Source organism: Heloderma suspectum, chromosome 7 (genome assembly GCF_057233095.1).
Source record: "Heloderma suspectum isolate Gila_16-S chromosome 7, 16-S_ref, whole genome shotgun sequence".
Classification (NCBI taxonomy): domain Eukaryota; kingdom Metazoa; phylum Chordata; class Lepidosauria; order Squamata; family Helodermatidae; genus Heloderma; species Heloderma suspectum.
In genome coordinates, this window is record NC_139464.1 from 121,609,925 (window position 1) to 121,635,440 (window position 25,516).

A 25,516-nucleotide genomic window follows, 5' to 3' on the forward strand; every position below is an offset into this window, starting at 1 on the left:
GGCTGCTTCCAGTGCCTCAGCAGACAGCCATCTTGCCTTCTTGGTTTTCTTTGGGACGTTTTTTGTTGCCGCCTCCTGAACAATGTTGTGAACCTCTGTCCATAGTTCTTCCGGGACCCTGTCCACTAAATCTAGTCCCTTAAATCTGTTCTTCACCTCCACTGCATATTCATGAGGAATATTAGTGAGCTCATATCTAACTGATCTGTGGGTCTTCCCTATTCTCTTTAGTCTGATTCTAAATTGTGCAATAAGAAGTTTGTGATCTGAACTACAATCAGCTCCAGGTCTTGTTTTTACCAACTGCATAGATGTCCGCCACCTTTGGCTACAAAGGATGTAGTCAATCTGATTTTGGTGTCGACCGTCTGGTGAAGTCCATGTATAAAGTCGTCTCTTAGGTTGTTGGAAGAGAGTGTTTGTTATGCACAGTGAGTTGTCTTGGCAAAATTCTGTCAGCCTATGTCCCGCTTCATTTTGTTCTCCCAGACCATGCTTACCTGTAATTCCAGGTGTCGTTTGGTTGGGGCGTATATTTGGATCACTGTGATGTTAAATGGCTTGCCCTGAATTCGAATTGAGATCATTCTGTCATTTTTTTGGATTGTATCCAAGCACTGCTTTAGCCACTTTATTATTAATTATGAAGGCTACTCCATTTCTTCTGTAGTCCTCTTGTCCACAGTAGTAGATCTGGTGGTCATTTGATGTGAAATGTCCCATTCCAGTCCATTTCAGTTCACTGACACCCAAAATGTCTGTATTTAATCTTGACATCTCCCCAATAACCACATCCAATTTGCCCTGGCTCATAGATCTGACATTCCAGGTTCCTATGGTGTGTTGATCTTTAGAACATTGGATTTGTCGTTCACCACCAGCACCATCGGCTGCTAGCCGTCCTTTCGGCTTTGAGCTAGCTGCATCATCACATCTGGGGCTAGTTGAACTTATCCTCTGTTCCTCCCCAGTAGCATTTTGACCATCTTCCAACCTGGGAGTCCCATCTTCCGATGGTATACCGACATATCTCTGGTTGTACTGATCCATTTAGTTTTCATGGCAAGAATACTGGGGTGGGTTGCCGTTTCCTTCCCCAGGGATTGTATTTAGTCTGACATCTCTGCCGTGTTCTTCCCGTGTTGGGTGTCCCTTCACGGTTTAGCTCATGACGTCATTGAGGTGCTCAAGCTCCAGCACCATGACAAGGTAACGATCTCCTTTGCTGAAGGGGTTATTTATACATAATTATTATTATTTATACATAATAATTTCACTACCTACAAGAGTCTAGATATAATCAGGGTGATGTTCTTGAAACTGTTATTAGGGAATTAGATGGCCAAAGCCTGCTTAATTTCACCAAGATTTGAGTGGCAAACTTACTACAGGACCTGTTTTGAAATTTCTAGTTTTCAGTGTTCCTGAACTACAAAATAAATTATGGTTGCACTGAAAACATGGGATTTCCCCTCCCCTGAGTTACCAAGATTCTGTGAGAGCAATCCTGTGGCACCCTAGACAGGTTGCAACTGCGACCTCATAAGAGAAGTTGGAGGGGGGAAAAGGGGGCATGCCAATGGGTGGGGAAGGGAGAGGAGAGGCTGGTTTGCACAGTATCCTATGGCCTCTGCAATCCCCTCCCCTCCCACTGAAAGGTAGATTGGCTAGACGGGCTCAGAGGCCCATTTAGCTGCTTTATGTATAACAAATGGAGGAATTCAGTTTCTTCTCCCAAGCAAATTGAGATGGAGCTGAATCTGGACATATCTCCTAAAGTAGGTTTGCTCTACTTTAGGTATATTGGCAGCAGAAGCAGAATTAAAGTCCTCAACGTTACCATCATTCAGAGGTGCCGCTGAATAGTTGGTACGTAAGGAATCTTACAGAGGCTGTGTTGCAATAACTGTATCTCAGCTTGTTAAGCCAAGATACACACAAGCCCCCCCCCCCCCCGAGCCCCTTTTTTCCTCCCTTCATGTCACACAGCAGTCAAACCAGGAAGCCCCTAATTAGCCATAGTTTTCAATTTAATCTCAACAGGTAAGCTAGGGTTACCAGCTTCAGAACAAGGTGAGATATTAATCGCTAGTTTGAATTCAGTTTTGTATTACGTTTTTTTCCAAAGTAGGTAGCCGTAGTTCAACCGTTCCACTGAAACAGGAAACTGTGGTTAATTAGATACTTATTGGTTTAATCACAGCTTGTGTGGAGGGGCTGCATTTGCAGGGGAACGTGTGCACATCTCAGCTTGATATGCTGAGATATGATCGCCTGAACCAAACCAGTATGAATTTCAGGTTCACGCTATGGGAAATGTATTGCCATGCTCAACATGTGAGTTAAATCCAATCATTCATGTAAGTGTTTCAGCATTCAGTATATATTTAAATTGATGAGAATAACTCACTCTTCTGAAATGAGTGTTTTTCAACTTACCATTCACTGTTCACAAGTCATGTGGTCTTGTGTGTGTGATGTTTGTGGCTTTATAGTTTCCCTTGAGGAAGAACTGTTTGAAAGGCTTGGCATTTTGCTTGGCAATAAAATATTCTGTGTGCCTGATGGCTTTGGGCTTCTACGGTTGCTTGTTTCAGTGAGACAAGTGGAAGGATTTGGGTTGCTGTGCATGATATATGCAGTTCTAATGGTGGGATGGGATAGAATCTGAAATGAGGTTGGGTTTGGATACTGGATTTCTGGAGACCAGCCCACTATATCTGTTGAGTTGCTGTGAAGGCGTTCTGTTTTTCTTCTCTCCCCACTGCTCTTTCCCCTACTGTGAGAAGTACCCACATGATCTGGGCAACCCACATTACAGTGTCTTTATCCATTGCTGTTGCTGTGTGGGAGCAGGCCACAGCAAAACTGTTTTGTGGCAGCAACTGTACCGCAAAGGTAATGTGTAAATTGACCTGAAGCTGCCTGGCATAAAATGTATTTATTTGTTTGCGTATAGAGGTATAAATGAATAGATGTAAGAAGAATGTGCACTTTTAAGCATGCAGTACCTGTTTAAAAGGTCCATTGGTTATGATGAGAATAAAGGATTGATACATTTTAATAAAACTTGAATCTTTCAGCAACTTTTGATATACTTGAAGGGAGTTATTGCTGAATTGACTGTGATACTTGGTAGGAGAAGAGAGGATTACTTTACAATGTCTCCATTCTTCAGAAGGATGCAGGGGGTTAGACAATCCACCACAGACAAGTGGTGGATTTTATGAGCAAGCTCAGCTGTCCTGCCAGATTTCAGTCTTGTTGCCTCACTCCATTTTTGAATGTATAAGGAATGAAGAAACTAATGATTGAAGAAATGTTGATTAAGTTGAAACACTAGAGATCAGAGCCTCAAGGACTTAAAGCAGATGGCCATTATTATGCTTCGTGTGCTATAGGATCTTTTAGTTTTCATTTGCCAATGACATTTGTGTTTACTAGGAGTAATTATTATTAAAATCAACCTATAATAGCTTTCTGAGATAGTTTTGGAACACCCTTTTGGATTATCTCATACTGACAACTGTTGAGTAATAGGATGAATAGTCAAAAACACCCTGTAAATTATTTCATAAATAGAAGCAATTATAATATTAATAAAACAAACTTTTGCCATGATTCTGTGAGGGAAACTCATGCATGTTTTTGTGCATTAAACAGATGTTTATCCTATCCACTTTGCAAAACTCATCTGGTTCCTTCTTAACTTTCTGGATGTGACTTTCAATGCAGAAGGGGACACACATCCCCATCTGGGGCTACAAGTTGTTGTGTGTGTCTAGTAGCACGAAGCTAGAGTTGGGTCAGGACCTTTCTTTTTTTGATGTATTGTCAAAGTGGGTAACTTGTAGCCTCCTTGGATAGTGGAGCTTGACCATTACCCTAAATAGATTTACTTTGAAGTAAGTTCCAGCCCTATTTCCAAGTAAGGGTGTTAAGGCAGTAGATTACATAAGGTCTAGTGACATCGTGAGGAATTGTAGTTCACAGTTCAGGAGATGTATCCATATACTTTCAGGACAATGGGAATTACAAGAGCTGAGTATTCATCATGGTTGATCCGTATTACGTTTTAAGACTGTACTCTGCTGTAGCTTCTTGCACCTCAGGGCCAAACTAAATGCTATGTTAAATGTGTCTAATGTGAAGGTTTTTAAAAATGCAAATTCCATCAAAGAGATGATTGGAGGAGGTGTACAAGATAATTAAACTCTCCTCTGAAAAGCTCTCCTCTGAAGTTATTTGCTTTGGCAGATATCCTCCCAGTGCAAATATTAGCATCAGGTGAGGGATTTTCCTCAGGACTCAGAGGTGAGAAAAGGATCAATTTTCCCCTCACTCCTGCTCTGATCCCATTCATTATCTCCCCCACCTGATGCAGCTTGCATTTTAAAAACCTGCACGTTGGATGGAAAAACACATTTAGGGCGCAATCCTGTGGAGATAGTTAGCGGCAACTCTCCCTGGTATCAGAAGTACCCGCCCGTGCCGTACCAACAGCTTTGACTTCTCTCAGACCAACAACCCAAAACAGGCCCTTCGGTACTCACAGACAAGACCAAAAAGGTCAAGCAGACCAAGTCCTGAAGTAAAGACCCTGCTAACCCCTGGGCTTTGGGACCGAAAAAGAAAAAGATGGCTAATCGGATAGAGTCTGACATTGAACCTGAACCTACACCAGTTCCGAATCAGCCGCCCTCAGTACAGACGGCACCTCAAACTCATTTATTTATTTATTTATTTATTTATTAAATTTATTAATCACCCATCTGGCCGGTCACCCAGCCACTCTGGGCAATGTACAACAATAAAAACAGTTTATACAATAAAATTCAACATTAAAAACATCACATTTCTAAAATTACCCTAGCCCACCCCAAATGCCTGCCTGAACAACCATGTTTTTAATGCATGGCGGAAGCTCATTAAAGAGGGGGCATGGCGGAGTTCCCTAGGGAGGGAGTTCCACAGAGTGGGGGCCACCACAGAGAAGGCCCTCTCCCTCGTCCTCACCAGCCTAGCTGTCCTGGCTGATGGGACAGAGAGAAGGCCATCCGAGGCTGATCTTGTTGAGCGGCCTATCTGGTGTTGCTGGAGGCGCTCCCTGAGAGAGGCTGGTCTGGAACCGTATAGGGTTTACGGTTCCTAATGGATTGCTGATGCTGATCCTTGAGAAACTGCAACTCTCATGGGACAGTAACTCCCCAGACATTATCCAGTGTCTGGGCTCGATATCAGAGGGTGAATCCAGGGAATGTTTTTCACTGGAACCATACTATCACCTCCCTCAAGACCATTCTCCATGGAGGCATAGATCCCCTAGATACTGACAGACCCCACTGGCTTCTTTGGGAGGTTTTCTTCTCCATCGTTACAATATGCTGTGGGAGAGCCATAGTTGCCCCTACTTCTGTAGGTCTCTTCCCTACTCACCACCTTGATTGGACCATTATGAGTACAAGATAGAGACTTTCTGTGTCACCATTCCCATCTCCAACATTCTCATTCTCCCCACTGTCTAGAATGACCTAACCTGTAACTGTGCAACACCATCTCACACAGTATCTAAACCACCTGATGCTCAGTTATCAGAAACTACAATGGTACCAAGGTTTACGAATTCACCACTCACTCTTTGCCCTCCTCTTCCAACTAACTTCTTCAAGATACGTTCCTGAAAAACTCCCAGAACTACTGGCCGCTACACCATTACCACTGGCAGTGCAACTCACCCAACCATTGCTGGCTCCTTCTGGAAATACTGGTTAATAACCCTTGGAGATACTGCTTAATGACCCAGCTAATGATAGGATAACTATTGCTTAGACTCGTCCTCCACCTCATCTGTACAGGCTTCAACCTCCTCTCTGGATGCTGCAGTAGGGGATCAAAACCCTCTCTCCCTGTTGGATGACATCAGGCCATACGCAGAATAAATCATCAGAATGACAAAATCTCTTGGACTAGAGGTTAAGGTTCCAGCGGACTTGGAAATGAGGCTCTTAGAATGTTCCAAGTGACTGTTCTGTGCAGGTGCGTAATGCATGTGTGTGAGTTCACAGATGACCACTCGAAGAACCACAGTTATTGGTAAGCAACCTGTCCTTCCTTGCTTTGTCCAAACTTGGGGGAACTCTGGTTTTGAACTATTTTTGTTCAAACATGTCAGGATAAAACCATTGTTTAGTATTCTGGCTTAACAAACCATAGTTTAACCAGAGTTCTTCTAGTTCTGATATAATAAGAAACTGGTCAGTTTAAAAGTAGGAGTAGATGTCTGATCTCCTCATGGTTGTTCTTGAAGAGAAGGGAGGGAGAGCCTGTGAGCCCAAGGCACACAGCTGCTCATGCTTGTAATGTTCAAACCAGAGTTTATTATTGGGTCTGAACCAGGTATAGAGTGGTGGTTCCCTGCAGTTAGACCTTGGTGCATGCAAGTCTTCTTCTATGCATTTCTGAAACCGTGTTCATGATTACAGGGAGGAATATTAACTGACCCTAAAAGGTATTTTTCAAAAGGGCTTTTGCACATGTGAACGACTATCACAGATACAAACATTCCTGTCATGTCAGATTATCTCCAACTTTGTTTTCCAATGGGTTTAGTTCATCCACTCCACAGTGAGTCATCCAATGCTGAGAAAGGAATCCATGTGTGAACCCATAGAGCCCACAGAGTAGGTCAATGTTTTCCTTTTTGTGGACCAGCTTTTTAGTGAGCCCACCAGAAAGAAAACCAAAGTAAAAATGGAGATGTTTTAAAAAGTGAAATATTTTTAAAAGAACTTTTAAACTAATTTCAAGATTAGTTATGGTAAATGATGTATTGCAAATTTAATATATTTCTTATACTTATGTAAACCTGGGTGTGCTTGCATGCACTGCAGGGTTGGGGGTTGTTGTTGTTGCTAAGCTGCCAGGTATCTAGAGAAAGCAAACACACCATGAAACCTTGGTAGCTTTAACTTTGACTTAAGAAAGCAGTATATAATCTTCCGATAGGTTGCTTCATGTATTGTCTTGTTCAGAAGAGCCCAAGGCATCAGTCATCTCTGCCCCGGAACGCTTAGTGCTACAATATATGCATACCTGGGTTATTGTATATTCTTTATAGTAAATATATGGCTTTCACAGACCCATAAATCACAAAGGCAAGTTACAAGTTTATACAAACTTTAGTCATGTTAAACTTAACAAGCCTGGCTAATACGGATATGTTATTGAAGTGAGATCCATGCAGTTGAACCCTGTTATGGGGATAGCTTGGAGGACAAGAAATCTGCCAGATGTTAGTGGAGTTAGTGCAGTTACTAGTGAGAGAAAAGCAAGCAGCCATCAGAGAACTTTATGTCTAAGGTTATGATCAGAACATCAGGCTAATATATAGTAGAAAACTTGTCTCATCAGGTTTTCACTTACTACATTATCACTGTCTTGCTGTAGTATGAACAAATGTGAGATACCATGAAGTGGAAAGAAAGACTGGATTGGGGTAAGATTGTGCTGTTGTATTAGGACATTTAGGACACAATCCTATGCATGTTTAGACAGAAAAAGGTTCTACAATTCCTAGCATTCCCCAGACAGCCTTGCTGGGTGTTATAGGATCTTTTTTCTGTCTAAACATGCATAGGATTACCCTCTTAATTTGTCTGAACTTTTCCTGTATTATAGAATCCTTTGTGGGAATTGTTGCCTTCCAAGTTCTGTCATGGCCAGCATCGTAAACATCAAACACTTCCTATTATCACTAATTTGTTTATGCAATTTCATCAGCCTACAATGGTAAGAATGTATAAACATTTCTACCCATAACAAGCAAGCTCGTATATATTAATACACCTGCATTAATTTTGGATCTGTTACATTCATCCCAAATATTAACAACTCTCTCTATGCTGGATCTTGTTATTATTAAACATTGTGTTATGATTCATAGCAAGCACTGTGGATGAAGGCTACTTGATAATGCTGGTTGTTCCCCATCTCAACCTTGTAGATGGTATCTGCAGAAACTGAACTTGGGTGATTAGGTTTTCCTCAATGTGCTTAAAAATGTGTAAAACATTATCTCAGATCAAAAGTATTACAAGGTAAAAATGCCCTACAATTGTTGAAAGATCCCCTGGGTGTTAGAACTGTTACCAGATGTCCTCCTTGAGACATGTGTACAAACGTATGCATGTTTTCAAGACATGCATTTGTTAAGGGACCTTTTGGTTTTGGCAATAGATGTCTGGCAAGAGGGGACCCAATGATATTCCCCCCGCCACACACACACACACACACACACACACACACACTTCAATAACGGTAATGTATTAAACACACTCAAGAATTTAAGATATACACTCATTAAACAGGTAAATTAACTTGGTAGAGCAGTTACAGACCTCAATGTACCTGGAGTGAAAAGCTAATGTGTGGGAAAATTAGCTTAGTTCTCTAAGTGGCTGGACTTGGGGCTATGGTATGTGAGCTAGGCTATGGACATGCATGTATCGTCTGAGTTGATCTGGGCAGGGCTTCGGAGTCTAAGGAGGTTGGGGATAAGCAAATAAGGAGCCCTAACACTACTGAGGGAAGATAAGAAAGGTTTGGAATGAGATTGCAATGAGTGGGGGAAATAAATGATTTCAAAGAGGCTTGTCCTAACAATGGGTGGTGTGATTGGGCTAATCCTGGCACAAAAGGGGATGATGGAATGAGGTTACCTATGGCTGGAACATACACAGTCCAATTTTCAGTGCCTTGTGTGTAATCCACTTCCTCCTGTTTCCTCTCAGGGAAAAGGCTGTAGGCCTTTCTTCATGACTACAATCGCACTCAGCTCAACCAAATCTTCCGGAAGAGTTGGCTGACTGATTTGGGCATAGAGAGGAAATTTGGGGGAGGTTACAGGAGTCTGGGTTATAATCCTTCCTACTAGTTGGCCAGGGGAAGACTGCATAACAGTGGCCAGTCTCCCAACCAATATTGTACAAAATCAGACCACAATACACACAATAGGAAGGGGGTTTGCAGAGTAGGGGATTATACTTTGTAGATGAAGGTCCTCCTAAATATAGGGTAGAGTTGTGAGATATACCACTGCTTGGGTTTGAGTAACCATTCCTGAAGCTGAAGATTGGGTGTGTTGAAACTCCTAGGGTCTCAGTGGGCAAATATGCCTGTTTGAAAAAGGATGTTGCAGAGGGTCTCTGCTTTGAGCAAAGTGAGAACCTAGGCAGTCAGACCATGGGGAGTCCAGGCAAAAGGTTGTGGAGGAGGATGGCAGAACAACAGTTTTCCAGGCGTCTCAAAAGATTCTGTCTCTGGGCTTATCCCAGGGCCAATGGAGCTTTGGAGTTTGCTACCCTCCTAAAAGCAGAAGGAATCCTGCCAATAATGGGATGCCTGGAGACCAAGGTGGTTCCAGTAGCGTGGTCCCTGTATGTTACTGGTCCAATAGCCATGAACGGAACTTATCCACTGAACTGGCACCAAGTGAGGAGTGATTTCAGCAGCTTGGTGGAACTGATTTGGTAACTGGCACACTGAGGGACCAGTGCTCAGAGCTCTTATACTGTTTGACAAAGCTTCTAAAGCACAAAAGTCATACATGACATGTCAAAGCCACAGAAAGGTTGCAGGAACGTTCCCAGGTGGCATTGATAGCTGTTCGGGGCTGAAATGATAGGATTGGGAAACTGTTGCTCAGAACCATCACGAATGCAAAAAGGTCTGTTCAGGATGGGCGAAGTATTCAAGGAAATGTTGAGCCTATAATGGTGGCATTTCCAGAAATTTAGAAATTCTCACTCTTACACATAGACCAGTGATTATGCCTCAATTATGCATGCAGATATCAATCCAGGACCGGCATATGTGTGCATAATTAAGGGCCCAGTCCTGTGCATGTTTCGCAGAACTTCCCAGCCAGCATAGGATCACGCTCTAAGTTTTCCCATCTTTGTGCTTTTTTAATTTGTGCAGTTTTGACTAGGTTGGTGCTGCCAGATACATGACTCTCAGGGATTTTGGGCAAAACTGTTTCATGCTGTCAGTTTTCCTGCCTTACCTAGTCTCGCTCATGCAGAGCTTCAGAGGGAGCAATCCTATGGCCACTAGACACTGTCTAGAGAGCCATAGGATTTTCTGATTTCTGGAAACCAAGGTCAGGGCTCTGACCTCGATTCCCAGAAACCGTGCTCCCTGCTGCCTCATAGCTAGCATGGTTCTCTCCGTGCCAGCTACGTCTCCGCACTTGGAAATGGAGTACAGAGACAGAGAAAAGGGGGCAGTCCTGGGGACGGGGAGGGGAGGAGACCACGGAAGCCATGTTACGCAGCTTCTGATGTGCTGTGGGGCCTCCTCCCCTCCTGCTCTGAAGCTCCCCAGCTAGGCAGGCGAAATTGCGTGTCTAGTCAAGAATGCAGGGCAGCTGGAGCATGGAGGTGAGGATCCTCCATGCTCTGGCCGCCCTGCATTGGATGTTCAGAGGCTGATGACTATCTCCATAGGATTGTGCCCTTAAAGTAGCAGCTTCCATGGTTGCTAACTATCCTGGGAGCCCACAGTGCCTCCCCTACTGGTGAGCAGCCTGCTAACAAAATGTTAAGAAGAATGTGCAGATAAGGGTTTGTCACATAGAATGTAGTAAAGGTGGTACAGCTTTTAAACTCTGAGATAAAGTGGGATGTCATTTGCAGTGGAGTATTTGATGGGGGCCGTGGTGGCTTAGTGGTTAAGACGCTGAACTGCAGACTGGAAGGTCGGCAGGACAGCAGTTCGAGACCTGAGTGCTGCGTGACGGTGTGAGCTCCCGTCTTCAGTCCCAGCTTCTGCCAACCTAGCAGTTCAAAAGCAAGAAATTGCAAGTAGATAAATAGGTACCGCTTCAGAGGGAAAGGTAACAGCGCTCCGTGCACCTCGGTGTTCAGTCATGCTGGCCACATGACCACGGAAGCGTCTTCGGACAGCGCTGGCTCTTCAGCTTAGAAATGGAGATGAGCACCACATCCTAGAGTCGGACACGACTGGTTGGGGACACCTTTACCTTTTTTTTTAATTTGATGGTAAAGCAGTCCTTGCCCTGACTGACACAATGCCACATAGAGGACAGTTGGCAGAGGCAGGTAAAAGGCAACTTATTTTTCTATCTCAGTCACAGATTAATGTGGTCATGGCCCAGGCCCTGGATTCAGACACTTCTGTATCAGAAGAGGATGTCAAGGGCTCTGATAATGGGGAAGACTTTCCTTCTTGAGACAGTGTCAGGAAGCAGCCACTGGAGCAACCCCTATTTCAAATCATTCTCCCAGATGAAGCAGGGGAAAAACACCAGGGGATGATGCTTCTTTCGTCCCCACTCCCATAATATTTTCTTGTTAACTTCCCTAGATACCAGTGACTCAGCTCCATAACCTTTCTCCATTCCAGGCATACTGCCTTTGTTACCATTCCAGTCCCAGAGGCAACAGGAGAAATAGCGGCCTCAGCAGAGGGCATGCATTGTAATTGAAGAGTTCCTTGAATACACACCTCCCTGCAGGAGTATGTCACGCCTTGCTAGGCTTCAGAGAAACCTGAGTTCAAGCTAAACAGGCTCCAACTTTCTCAACCACATAGCGCCCTCTTCCTCATTTAGCTGTCACCCAAAGTTTAGCTGATGTAAGGAGGAAAGTAATTGCACTTCTGCCTTTTTTTGGAAAAGGTTGTTTTATGCAAACCTTCCAATAATACTATTTGTGGGCCATGGGCACCTGATATCCAGGAATTATTTGTATAAATCTTAAAGTAAAGATCAACAGTATGTTGATGGTAATTCTTGAGAGCAAGGAAGGACATAAAGGTGTTTTTTTTTTCATTATAAAACTATATTTTTGGAGTTTTGCTTATACGCTTTATTTGTATAATAATTTCCATTAAGATTTCTATGAGAAGGAATTTCACATATTTATTCCATATAAAATATGAAGATTTTTACATACCTAGCCAACGCATGGTGCAGGGGGATTGTTTTCCTTTCCATATAATATAGATGATATGAGGTATTGTGCTTCAAAAAAAATCTTCACTCAAATGTTCTCAACCATATATTCTTTTCAGAATGAAAAATTTAAAAGCATGATTCTGTTTTTGAGAATAAAATGTCAGCAGTTTATTTTTCCTTGTTTTGTTTGTGGGCCTTCTAGTACACAAACAAGACTAATGTATAGGGATGTTGGAGAAATCCGCAACAGAATCAAAGGAGTTCAGATTTCTGTGCGTCTGACCTGCGGATTCTGCAGTGGACCACCTTTTCCCAAATCACACGGATTCTGTGAACTTGTGAACCGTTCCCCCCCACACACACTTTCTGGAATTTTACGCAAATTTAGTCATAGAAAAATACGTAAAATAAAAAATACCAGCTAAAAATGCACATTTCCCCCATAGACTAAACCATGAAAATGCATATGGAGGTGGATTTGTGCATTTTTCGCAGGTGCAAACTTGCAGAAATGTAAATTTGTGCACATTTGTGAAATTGGAAAGAATCCAATTCCACCAATGAGTGGATGATGGAATGAAAGACACCTGACAATCCATGAATGCAGATGGAATGGATTTTTACAAAATCTGTACTTCCCTACTAAGGTATAACAAAGCATACAGATATTCATTTTATTTTAAATACAGAATCATTTTTTAAAGAACTGTGTACTCTTGTACTGTGGCTATAATATACAATTTCTTGTTTCCCCCCCTCACATGCTTCTCTGTGTAGTTGCTATCTATTCCATAAAGGTAGAGCCAGGGGTGGGTGGGGGGTGAGGTAGAAAGTCAGGAGTCAGTGACCCAGTTCATATGTTATGGCCAAATCATAGTGCTCTGCTCACTTTGAGCACTTTGATTCTGCTCCTCACTTTCTACTTTGCGGTAACTATAGTTTACCTAATTCAGACATCATGCTCAGACTAGAATTGAAAGTCCTGGTTTTAATGAGGTTTCCAATCCTGATTTGGAAGCAAACTGTGATGGAAAGCACAATGTTCAATTATAGCATGAAAGGGATGATATGGCAGATGAGGTTGCTTTGCGCACTTGTACCGTCCATACAATTACAGTATGAAAAATCAAAATTACAGCAAAATCAGGTACATTTGTGAAAGTATGACTTCTAGTCATACTTGTGCTGATCCGTACCACAAAAAAGCAGTTATTGGGTATCTGCACCTCTGTGAGTGAGGCGGAATTCTGTGTATAACAACACCTGTAGACTGTATTCGGAACAAATATGGGTAAATTCGCTGTTGGAGTTTGTTGCCACAATTTAAATTTGCTAGTTTCTAAGTTGCCATTGTCTTACGTCCATCCCAAGTGTCAACAATGGAATTTTGTTGTTGTTGCAATTATTGCTTGTGTGGCTGGACAAAGGAAAATAGTTTTCATTATTTTTTGTGCTGATAAACATAGCAGAACATTACTTCTTTTAACGGAGGCAAAGCTGAGAGCCTGTCATGATACTTACTGCATGCATTTGTCATTGTCTGACTCTGAGGCAAAATGTAAATTAGAACATAAGAAGAGCCATGCTGGATCAGACCAAGGGTCCATCTGGTCCAGCATTCTGTTCACACAGTGGCCAACCAGCTGTTGAGCAGGAACCCACAAGCAGGACACGAGCGCAACAGCACCCTCTCACCCATGTTCCCCAGCAATTGGTGTTCATAGGCTCACTGCCTTTGGTATTCTTCATAGGATACCCTTCATAGGTTGGACACTTTTCATAGGTTGGAGTGATTTCCCTACAAGCATTTCAGGTCTTTCTCTCTCTGTCCTTCTCTTAATAGAACTATAGCAATGCAAAAAGTAATTGAAAGTGCAGTCCATCAGTTTTCAGTTTTCTCTGTGAAAGGTTGTCAAACAAGAGATATTTTCAGCAATGACACTGCAGACAGTTTTCTGTGGATCACTTGTGGAAACTGTAATCATAATTGCAATAGGATGTAGGGTGTGCCATTCTGGGAAGTTGCCACTACTTGGGTGGCCGTGGTGCTCAGATCTCTGCTTCAGTCTGCAAGTGAACCTTCGGAATTGCAATCTCAGCATAAGATGGAGTTCTGTCTTAGACACAAGTCGTCAGCATAAACAATATGATCTACTTTTATACAGCCTCCTTATGGAGACCACTTCAACTTTCTTAATCTGAATGCTATTTTAAACAAAGTAAGCAGTATGTACTGCTGATAACAAAATGTGACCTGATTCTTACCAAAGGTAGTTGGTGTGTGCTAAACAATAAATCAAAACTAGTGGTTCTTTTTAAAGATTATGGAAGTCCTATTCTGTTAACATTTTTTTTTTACAGAATTGTATTTGCTCTGCTTTACACATAATAGCTTTCCTACATAGTAAATCTTTTAGATCTTAGTAGACGGAATGTCATGTATGAAACAGCCCCTAGAAATGATCCTATGAAAATTAAGCTTCACATTATTCTGCTTGATTTCCAGTGTTTGTGTTCAGTTGTTGGGCTGTGGTAATGCTTGGCTCATGTGTCTGGACACCGCAGATGACCTGTTGGTGAATGTTTATGCAGTCAACATGCTACAGCCATTTGTCTAAATTTACTCAAATCATGTTTTCAAAGACCCCTTAAAAGAAAAAGAAGGAAAAAGAAGCTATGAGTTGCCAGTAAGGGCTAAACTGGGTGTGACATTAATTGCGTGAATGCAATAAATATGCTTTTTTATCCTGTGTAAATAGGAGCTGAGGGGAAGCCTGAGCAGCCTCAGGACCATGAGTTGTGAGGAGGGGACATTTAATTCTTTTTCTCTCTGCCATAGTCTCAAAAGCTGCTATTTGTATCTCAGTTAAAGCCTGCATCAGCACCAATGGGAGTGTCCCATTAAACTCAAATAGCAGCTTCAGAGCGGGGATTTTTGTCAGGACCATGGCAAGGAGAGACAGAGAGAGTTAAACTTCTCCACCCCTGGTCCCAAGGCTGCTCAGACTTCACCTTCACGTAACAAAAATGCAGTTGCATGAATGCAACAAATACCTAGTTTGGTCATGAGCCAACATGATGTAGTAGAATATGGAGTGCTGTCCTTAGAACAGAGCGACCTGAATTCAGATTGAAGCTCACAGGCAACCTTGGCCCAGGCTACATTTCTCAAGCTATTCTACCTCACGGAGTTGTTGAGAAGATAAAAATGGGAGAGCGGGAAAACTACACAGCCTTGTGCTCCTTGGTAGAAGGGTGGTATAAAAATGCAATTATGAATTATGGTGAAGTAGTACAGGGACGAATGGGCAATAGACTGAAATTAAGTGGCTGGTAGGGTCAGGACTGAATAATAGCCTAGTAAGAGAGAGGGTCTCCTCAATGTGTTCGGTGACCTGGAACTAATTTTGTAGCTTTATTTTGGGTATGTTAAACTGTGCTTCTTTTATTTGGCAAGATGTTATATAAACACACACAAAATCTACACTATCATTCTATCCTTTACAAAAGGCTCACCTTGAAGTAGTGTAATTTATAAAAGAGGCAACCCAATGTTTGAAATATGAATGGACCAGTGTTACAGTTGCTTATTATATTTTGTATATTATATTAGTTTATTATATTTTGAACATAAAATAAAAAATGTTTTAAAATGTTTCAGTTTAAATTTCAATGGGATAACTGTCATAAGACACTATTAAAATTGTGTCAGTAGGTAACATTTTATCTGATAGACACATAAACCAGATGTCCTGCGGTACAGTCTCAAGGCCTATGAAGCAGCAATCTTGCTGAAGCTAAGCAGGTCTGTGTCTGGTCAGTGCTTAGATAGAAAACTTCCTGGGAACACTGTGTACTCTGATTTGAGTTCAATGGAAGAAAGGGATGATATATATGTAATGTATTTGCAGGGGGAAACAGGTCAAAATTCTGGTGATATTGTCAGGACATCATCATTTTGGCCCATTATGTCTTTATCTTTAAATATTTCATAGAGCCAGGAGAGCAGCATAATCCATAGAAATCAATAGGGGCAAAGTTTTTAGTTCTGCTTTGAATGGGTGGGTATGGCACTTCCTGATGTGGCTGGGAAAGGATCTTTCCTTATGCCATCTATCCCAATGGGGAAGTGTGTGTCAGAGCCTTTGCCAATCCAGCATACGTCCTGGGGAAAGGAGCCTCTGTCCACAAGTATTTCAGCAGATTTGCAGGATGTGGTGGCTTCCAATAATAGAGTTGTTTGCCACAAGCCGCAGTTGCATCTATTATAAGCCAAAGTGCCTATATCCTAGGCTCTGAGATCTATGAACGTTAGAGAATAAATGAGCCCTCTTTCTTTGGATTAGACAGGAATTAGCACCTTGCCTTTGTCTGGGGGCCATGTTTATTACATAAAACTAACTGTAGCTGCCTTTGTACCTCTACATTCTAGGTAGGCTAACCTTGAAGCTGCTGTGGCTTGTTAGAGGTTCAGGCTGGTTCACTTGATATGCTAGAACGTATGTGATAATTTATCACTAGCTGACTGGTGTTACAGGGTTTAAGAGAAGCCTCTATGTATAACTGTTTTTGTAAAACCTGGGGATATGCATATTCCCAAAAATCATAAATTACCAGAAATCTTTTGAATTATATGTCTTTTAAAGACATTTGCCTATATGTGTGTGTATGCAAGTTGGCAAACAGATATAAGGATTACCACTGCCTTGTTCCTTATGCAAACTCTAATAAAAAAAAACACATACTTTTAAAGCAAGGAAGGCAGTATAGACCACTCATCAAATACATTATTCTCTTTGCTTTCCACTCTCAGCTACTTCTTGACAGAAACCCTTAATCTTTGCAGCATATTTCTAACGATTTCATTCATGACACACCATAAAATGTAATTGTACTTCTTGCTAGTTTGTAGTTATTGGTGGACACTGGGAATGAAGCACTTGGAGCATGTATATGGGTTATATTTTTGCTGTATCATCTTGGTCCCCAACATTAGTGTGTATGGTGGCCTACTTGAGGCTAGTGAAAGAAGGAAGGCTATTTCACTTGGGAGGAAATGCATATCCCCCCCCCCCCAAATGAGCTTTCTGGTTTTTAATAAAGTCTATGTTGGTAGACCTACAGAGGGAGCAATCCTATGTCCCCTAGACAGCATCTGGGGGACATAGCATTTTTCGGGTTTGGGGCTCTGAGGTTGTAACTAGGGGTCTGATCTCAGAGCCCAGAAACCATGTTTCCTGCCCCCTCATAGCCAGTGCAGTTCTCTCCACGCTGGCTACATCTCTGTGCTCAGAGTGTGGAGATGGAGAAAAGGGGGTGGTCTGGGGGAAGGGAGGAGACTGCAGAAGCCACTTTACACAGCTTCCTATGTGCCCCGCAGCCCTGCCCCCCTCCTGCTCCAAAGCTCCCCAGCTAGACAGGAGAAATCATCTAGCCAAAAAAGAGGATCGGCTCTGTGCTCTGGCCACCTCGCATTGGGTAGTCGTCAGCCTCTGAGTTTGGAGGCTGACGGCTATCTCCATAGGATTGTGCCCTAATGGTCTTCAGTTTCATGGTTGCATCTGCCAGATCAACCTTAACTCCATTGCAATCTGCAGCGTCCAATGAGACTCCTCTTAAGTTCTTCCAAAATTGAGCAATAACCAGTCTAGCTGCCACCAACAAAAGTCTAGCAAATGGCTTAAAGGAACAATTTCTATTATTTCCTCTAAGAGTGCCAACTCCGGTGTTCTCTCCAACTGCAGTACAAAACTTGGCCACTTTTACACGGGACCACCACATATGCTGGGTTGATCCTGGTTCCTTGCATCCCCTCCAGCACAATCTTGACAGCTCCTGATGAATATGAGCTACATGAACAGGAGTCATATACCATTTTTGAAGAAACTTCAAAGTTTGTTCTCTCATATTGATAGATACTGATTTAAGTGGGAATTTTTCCAACATTGTATTCCATATATCATCCTCTATTTCTCTTTCCCAATCCTGTTCCCACATTCATTTTAAATTGTTAGTTGAACCCATATCTAAATCAGTTAGCACTCTGTAAATAAGTGACAGCAGGCCTTTCTCCCCCTTGCCTAGGAGTTTGAGTATAGATTCAAATGGTGTTAAATTTCTTAGGGCCTGTTGTTTGATATCCTCTCTTCTGATAAACATACCTACTTGATACCATGCTCACCAAGTTATTCCAACCTCCTTCAAATGAGTCCTCCAGAACTCTCTGGGGAGGGGCAGGGCATTTAAATAAAATTCTTTCAACCTATAAAATCCCTTCTGTTTGAAGGCTAGTATATCCATAGCTCGGTCCTCAGAGTGGAAGGCCAGATGACAATGTGAGGGAGTCATAGGGGATATCCCTGGTAGTAATTTTTCTTTTCTCCCTTTCCATACCTGTAAAATTGCTCTCAGTGTAGAGGTTTCACTCACACATATTCTCTTTAAGTTCATTTTTAATATATAAAAATGAATCCACTATCTGTGATGGTAACATCATTCTCTCTACCTGTTCCCAGTGATTATTAATATCTGTTGATAACCAAGACAGGAGGTGACGTAACTGATATGATTCATAATATAATATTAAGATTACGGGTTCCCCATCCTCCTGCTGTACATTGCCTATATCTAAGAACTTTGGCTGTACGTGGTTTCTGACTTTTAAATATAAATTGCTCTAATCTGCTCTGCCAAACTCGCAATGTCTTAAATTGAGGTTCTAGGGGTAATACATAAAACAAATATGTTAACTTAGGAAGGACCATCATCTTAATAGTTGCTATTCGACTGAAAAGTGAAAGATTAAGTTTCTCCCATTTACTTATATCCTTCAAAATATTTTTCCATAGCTGCCCATAATTTATTTTAAAGAGTTTTTGTATATTCCTAAATAGATAAATCCCTAAACAGCGAAAACCATTATTTATTAATGGAATCCCTAGTCTTTGTGAAACTCTTAGTTGCTCACCTGGAAGAAAGTTTAAACAGAAAAGGTCCGATTTCTTAAAATTAACCCTCAGGCCCGCTGTTTCCTTAAATGTATCTAATTCTTCTTGTAGAGCCTGAACTGCATATAATGGATTACTCAATGTCAATAACATGTCGTCAGCATACAAACTAATCAAATGTTCCATATTATCCACTGTAATTCCACTTATTTGTGGGTGAGCTCGAAGTCGATTTGCAAAAAATTCAATTACTAGAGTAAACAAAATAGGTGACAGCGGGCAGCCTGTTTGGTACCACTATACAAATTTATATTATGGGAATCTAAATTATTAACACCAATCTGTGCCAAAGTTGGCGAGTAAATAGCTTGGACCGCATTCAAAAATTCAGGGCCAAATTGATAATGTTGTAGAGCACTTTTCAAAAACCTCCAATTTACACAATCAAAGGGCTTATACAAATCCAAGGCCAACATTGCTATCGGAGATTTATGCTCCTTACAAAAATGTATCAAACTGAATAACCTCCAAACAGGATCTGCTATAAACCTTCCTGGAAGAAAACCATATGGGTCTGCATGAACAAGTTGCCCCACATGCCTTTTCAGTCAGTTTGTCGATACCAGAGTAAAAAGTTTGTAGTCATTATTTAATAACAAAATTGGTCTGTAAGAGTCCATCTTCAGTGGGTTTTTCCTGGTTTTAATAATCCTACAATTTTGGAGTGTGCCCAAGTCTCTGGAAGTTGGGCACCCTCCAAAATTCCATTGAAAACAGACTGAAGATGTGGAAGTAATATGTCTTCAAAGTGTTTATAGAATTCCCCAGTAAACCCATTCGGGCCTGGGGATTTATTTGACTTAAGGCAGGAGAGTGCCTCCTCTATCTCTTCCAGCGTAATGGGTCTGTCAAGCCATGTCCTCACTTCATCCACCAAAGGAGTCACCTTCGCTGTAACCTGATATTCCTCTATTGATTCTAGATCCCTGTCTGCGTTTGCATAAATTTGTTCAAAATGTTCACTGAATAAATTAACAATTTTTCCAGGATCCAAATGCTTAACCCCATGATTATCTTCAATTGCAATCATTCTATTTCTTGCCCTATACTGCTTCAATCTGTTAGCTAATAACCATGACCCTTTGCCATCAAATTCATAAAATCGCTGTCTAGTATACAGCATCCCCACCATTGTTTTATTAATATCTAGGTTCTGTAGGTCTGCATGTTTGTTATCCAATAGTCGCCTAATCCTAGTTGTTCCCATACTCCTATATTCCTCTGTTAAGGATCTAATTTCCCTCTCTTAATAGTGAAGTCTGTGCTCTGCTTTGTTTTTTCGTTGTGCTTAATTGTATATTAATTAATACATACTCCCCGTATTACAGCCTTCATAGTTTCCCATCTCAAAGTAGAGCTTATTGTATCTATAGAATTCTCTTCAAAGTAGTGCTCTAAACTTTCTTGTATTTTTTGCTTACTCTGATTAGCTATTAACAGTAGAGGATTAAATCTCCATACTGGAGAACCTTTTATCCCGGGTGTGAGGGTCAGATGTAATGAAAGGGCTGCATGATCTGTAACTTTTACAATCCCTAAGTCCGCTCCCTGCAACCCTTGTAATAATTTTTCTGACAATAAAACTGTATCAATCCTAAAAAAAGATCCATGTGGGCGTGAATAAAATGAAAAACTAAATTTTGCGGATGTAACTCTGCCTATGCATCCCGTAGCAGATAGGTTTTGAAGACTTCAAACATTTTACTTGCCTGTCGATACTTTCTGAGAGAGACGTTATCACCTTCTCCTAAAATTGTGGTTCCTTCAAGAACATCTGGAACGACCCCCTGGAGGTTCCAATTAAAGTCCCCACCTAAAATTACTGGGCTAGTCCCAAACTTTTAAAGTTTTTTAAACATTCTGTGAATGAACCCTATTTGTTCCTCATTTGGGGCATATATAGTAGCTACATTTAATAATTGTGATTGATTGTAGATTCCCTCTAAATAAAGAAAACAGCCTTGCGGGTCCCTCAAAATCTTTTGTGTAATGAAATCTACATCATCACGAAACACTATTGCTACCCCCCTTGCTTTATTAGATCCAGGGGCCACATATTTATGAGACCATTCTCTACTTGGTATAAGAACATCCTTTCCAGTGATTTTATGAGTTTTTTTGAGTAATAAAATAGAGGAACCCAATTCCTTCACTAAATTTTGAAGTCTTGCTCCCTTGATAGGGCACTCTGCCCCTTTTATATTTAGAGAAGTGACTTTTATCTGAGGAGCCATCATTTAGAAAAAATTAAAACTAATTAAAGAATTACCATGCCTTTCCAGTTCTGTGTCCATCCGCCATAACAAAATATGTAGCCTTGGCTTTTCTCATGCCCAAACCCTCCCCGCTATGTTTTGATTACTTACACATTCCAATATTATTCCATACATTTCCCAATGGGGTTTGCCCCTCCAGTGACCCCCTCCCATATCAGAGAGTCCCCTCCTTAAGCTATGCCAAAGAAGAGCCTAAGGATATGCAAATCTGTGTTCCCCCACAATAATCAGTTGCCTATTGCAACAGTGGGGTGATGGACCTAGTTATGTCTCCCCAAATGTTACACCTGAAATGCAGGATTCAGGGAAGATTACACCTCTGCCTTCATTATTGTGGGGTATACCTCAAACACCCTTTATTCAATATATCTGAAGCCTAACTTAATATCTCATACTATACACGATCATTTAACCTTTTTCCAAGCTTAGCCAAAAGTTACACTTATTTATAAGTCCTAAATTTTCCAGAGAAGTTATCTCAGCATTGTCTACTAGTAAGCGGGTGGAGTGTTCTCTGTGGAAGTGATGTGCCCTCTGGAGTAGAATGGCCTCTCCTTTTCTTGGCGGTCCTTTTTCTTTCACTTTCTCCCAGCTGCCTTGTTCTTCCATATCGTTCTCATCCTCCTCCTTAAGTAAATCTGCTGCTGCATATCCCAAAGGGAATTCCAATTTAAGAGCTATAAACAATTCTGCCATTTCTTTGAGCAAGGAGACTGTATGTGACCCACCTTCATAGGTAACTGTCAGTCTAAAAGGGAAGCTCCAATGATATTGAATCCCCTTCTCTTGCAATATCAATGTAAAGGGGCGTAGCTCCCTCTGTCTACACAATGTTTCTGGGGCCAGGTCTTGTAGCACCATCACTGGATTGTTATGCTTAATCTCCTTCAGCCCTCTCAAACATCTCAATAATTCCTCCTTCAAAGTAAAATGAGCAAAACAGATAACTATGTCTCTGACACCCGTTCCTCCCACGGGTCGAGGCCCTAATGCTCTATGAGCTCTCTCAAAACCTTCCACCAATACCGGGAAATCTAGAAGTAACATTGCAAACTACTGAGATAGAAATACTTTCAAATCTCCTCTTTCCACATTTTCAAGAATTCCATGTATGTGAATATTCTAGTGCCTGGAACGGTTTTCCGCCTCCTCCAACTTATATTTAAAATGCAAAGTCTCTCTTCTTAACCTATTAATACTTTCTTTATTTCCAGCTACTATATCAAAAGCCTCAGAGGCAATGGTTTCAATTGCTTCTATTCGGGATCCCAGCTCCAACAGTTTCTTGTCTAATAAATCAGCCATCCTCACCATCAACTCTTCTTTTAATGTCTGTAGTTGTTTTGCTAAGTCCCCTCTTATCTGACCTGTCTCCGTTTGTAAATCTTTTTGCAATATCTGAGTTGCGTTCGCCATCTTATCTGTACTCATCCTGTCCGGAGCTGGAGAGGTGGCTGTCCTTTCCAAAGGCTTAAAGAAGTCTGATATGCTGGTATTTCTGCTTCTGAGGGTTCTCGCCAGTTTGCTCTGTTTGTTCAGCTCATTAGCCTATAATTTATGCTCCAAAAAATAAGGTTTTAGGCCCAGAGTGTTACTATGGGCAGAGGAGCTCTCTCACCCATCATCCTACATTGACTGCAGTCAAGCCACCCCCCCTGCTGCTGATCATTTCTTACCTTTATATATAACTTTTTCTAAAAGCTTAGAATGTTTCACATACATTGGATTGGAGCAAATGCTAGCAGCAGCAGCATCAACATCCCCTATTCTTAATTGGAGGTGTGTGTGTAGTGGGGGTGGGTGGGGGTGGAGTTCTGAGCCTGAGAGCTAGTCACTTGCATTAGGCTATTCAGTGAGTTAAAGGATTAATATGAATTGGGAGGCGCGGGTTCCTTGTTCAGAGCTTATTCTCTTAACCACTATGCTATACTATAGCTTGATAGGAAAATTGGGGGATGTGAGCAGGGGATAGTAACTCTGAGAGTAGAGAGCTGGATGTGGCCTGCCCTGTACTCTTTTTTGAGCTTTCAGCCAAGACTGCCCCACATATCTTCCAAGCTTCTCAATAATGCAGGTGGGGAACTGGCCTCATTTTTTAAATTAAAGCTGACATTACCAGCACAGCAGATCACATGCTAGTTTTCAGACATGTGAAATGCACACAATCCTTACAGTGTTCCCCGTTCTTTGTTGCTGAACCCTCCATCAGAAATTGACTTACTTCTGATGTATACCTTCTGGAATGAAAACTGTCTGAATCAGTAATTACTGTGTCAAAGAGAGAGCTTTACGCTTAGCATTGGCATGCCTGGACATATCAAAATATTTAAAACAAATAAATGCTATACTTTGTTTTCTTGCGGGAGGGCGATTTAACTGGTGTATTGTGATATGACTGTAGACAGTTGCAAATTGGGTTTAAGCAGTGAGATTGTTTTGGTTCTTAGCACGTTTGAAATCGGTAGTTTGCAAAACTTTAGCTAAACCAAGAACAAAGATTGATGACATCTGACAGTAAAAAGATCCTTTGCTTAAACTGAGCAGTCTGTCTTAACTTCAACTTCTTGGTAAATAAATTAATTAATTGTAGATTTTGAAAATGTGCTTGTTGTAGTAGAATTGCTATCTGAGACACATAAGAAACATAACTTGGGGAGAACCCACCCACATTGTGGAACAGAAATATGTGCTGGTGTTATAAACATTAATCTGAAATAAATAGGCTGCAATAAAAGCATTGTTGAAATTAATATATTTTCCAAAGTCATGTGGTGCTTCTGCAAATTATGCACCTATATGGGGCTATCGCTGTTATGGTGCAGCCATGTACTACAACAATAATAGACTCAGGGCAGATATAACACTGCCCATCTCTTAACCATGGTTCAGAGATTGGGAGTAGGCCACAGGTTTGAGTATTCCCTTCTACTCGAGTGTTCTCTCCTAATCAAAGCTTGAAACTAGAGCTTGCCACCCTGTTTAACAGGAGACATGGTAACGTTAGCTGTGATGAACTCCAGTGGAAGCATACAACTAAACATAGTTTCAGAAAAGAAAGAAATGGATGATGGAGAGGGGAGGAAGGAAGATGGAAGGAGCACGTGTTGTGGCTGTTCCCAACCCCTTACCCATGGTTAAAAAATTGGCAGCATTATAACTGCAGTGGGCCAAACTGGAAGCCAGCCACTGTCTTAATTTTTCTCAGCTTGCCTTTTAAATCACAGTTCTACTCTGTCGCCTTTGCCTTTCTGCCAGTAATAGGTCGCACCAGCATGAGAGATTGTGGGAATCATTTCATGTTTCTTACAATGCCACACACACAGACTGCAGTTAGACTATAATATCTCTGCTTCTTAAGCCAAGATATGGATGAGACTTTTGCCCACACGTGCAGCCCATTTTTCATGGCACAAGCAATCAAATGAGGAAGTCTCTAATTAATCATAATTTCCCATTTTGTCCAAACTTCAAACTGTGGCTTAAGATCATGGTTTGTTCTGAATCTGGTGCCATAGTTTCCTGGTTTGGATGATATGGAAACTATGCTTATTTGAAGGCTCCTGGATAATATGCATGTGTACACTGAGAAGAAAAAGGACCATGTGTGTAGGCAAAAGATTCACACATATCTCAGTTTGTTAACCCAGCACTGATGGGTTGACCTAGGCCATGCTGTGGTTAGTCCCATGCTTTTTTCTAACATTTTGTGCAGTGGCTGCGGGATTTGCTCCCCAAGCCAGAACAAGAAAATGTGTTCACTAGCATTGATATGAGCATGCTAGAGATGAGATTATTTTGAGATAAACAAAGCCCTATGAGGAGAGACTGAAAGAACTGGGCATGTTTAGCCTTGAGAAGAGAAGACTGAGGGGAGATAGGATAGCACTCTTCAAGTACTTTAAAGGTTGTCACAGAGAGGAAGGCCAGGATCTCTTCTCGATCATTCCAGAGTGCAAAAGATTCAGAATCAAGGGCTTAAGTAACAGGAAGCCAGATTCCAGCTGAATATCAGGAAAAACTTCCTGACTGTTAGAAGAATACGACAATGGAACTGATTCCCTAGGGAAGTGGTAGGCTCTCCCACACTGGAGGCATTCAAGATGAAGCTGGACAGCCATCTGTCAGGGATGCTTTGACTTAGATTCCTGCATTGAGCATGGGGTTGGACTCGATGGCCTTATAGGCCCCTTCCAGCCCTACTATTCTATGATTCTATGAGACCCTTGTAGTTGGAGGTGCAATATATTTACTATTTC

At 41.5% G+C, this 25,516-nt stretch overlaps 1 protein-coding gene across 6 annotated transcripts in view; it reads left to right on the plus strand.

The window, feature by feature from the left end:
• ATXN10 (ataxin 10) overlaps nt 1-25,516 on the plus strand; it is a 116,424-nt gene that overhangs the window by 69,325 nt on the left and 21,583 nt on the right. Inside the window, exons 10-11 of one of the 6 annotated variants that reach the window (XR_014784505.1) lie at nt 5,856-6,036; nt 7,678-7,788. The exons of 3 other annotated variants lie outside the window; for them this stretch is intronic. Coding sequence is in view for 1 of the 3 variants with exons in the window: in XM_084811317.1 (XP_084667443.1) it covers nt 5,670-5,681 (12 nt within the window). In the remaining 2 variants the exon portion in view is untranslated. Of the gene's footprint in view, nt 1-5,669; nt 5,747-5,855; nt 6,037-7,677; nt 7,789-25,516 lie in introns of those variants that run through there. 2 more of the 6 variants (XR_014784506.1, XM_084811317.1) reach the window with 2 other exon arrangements.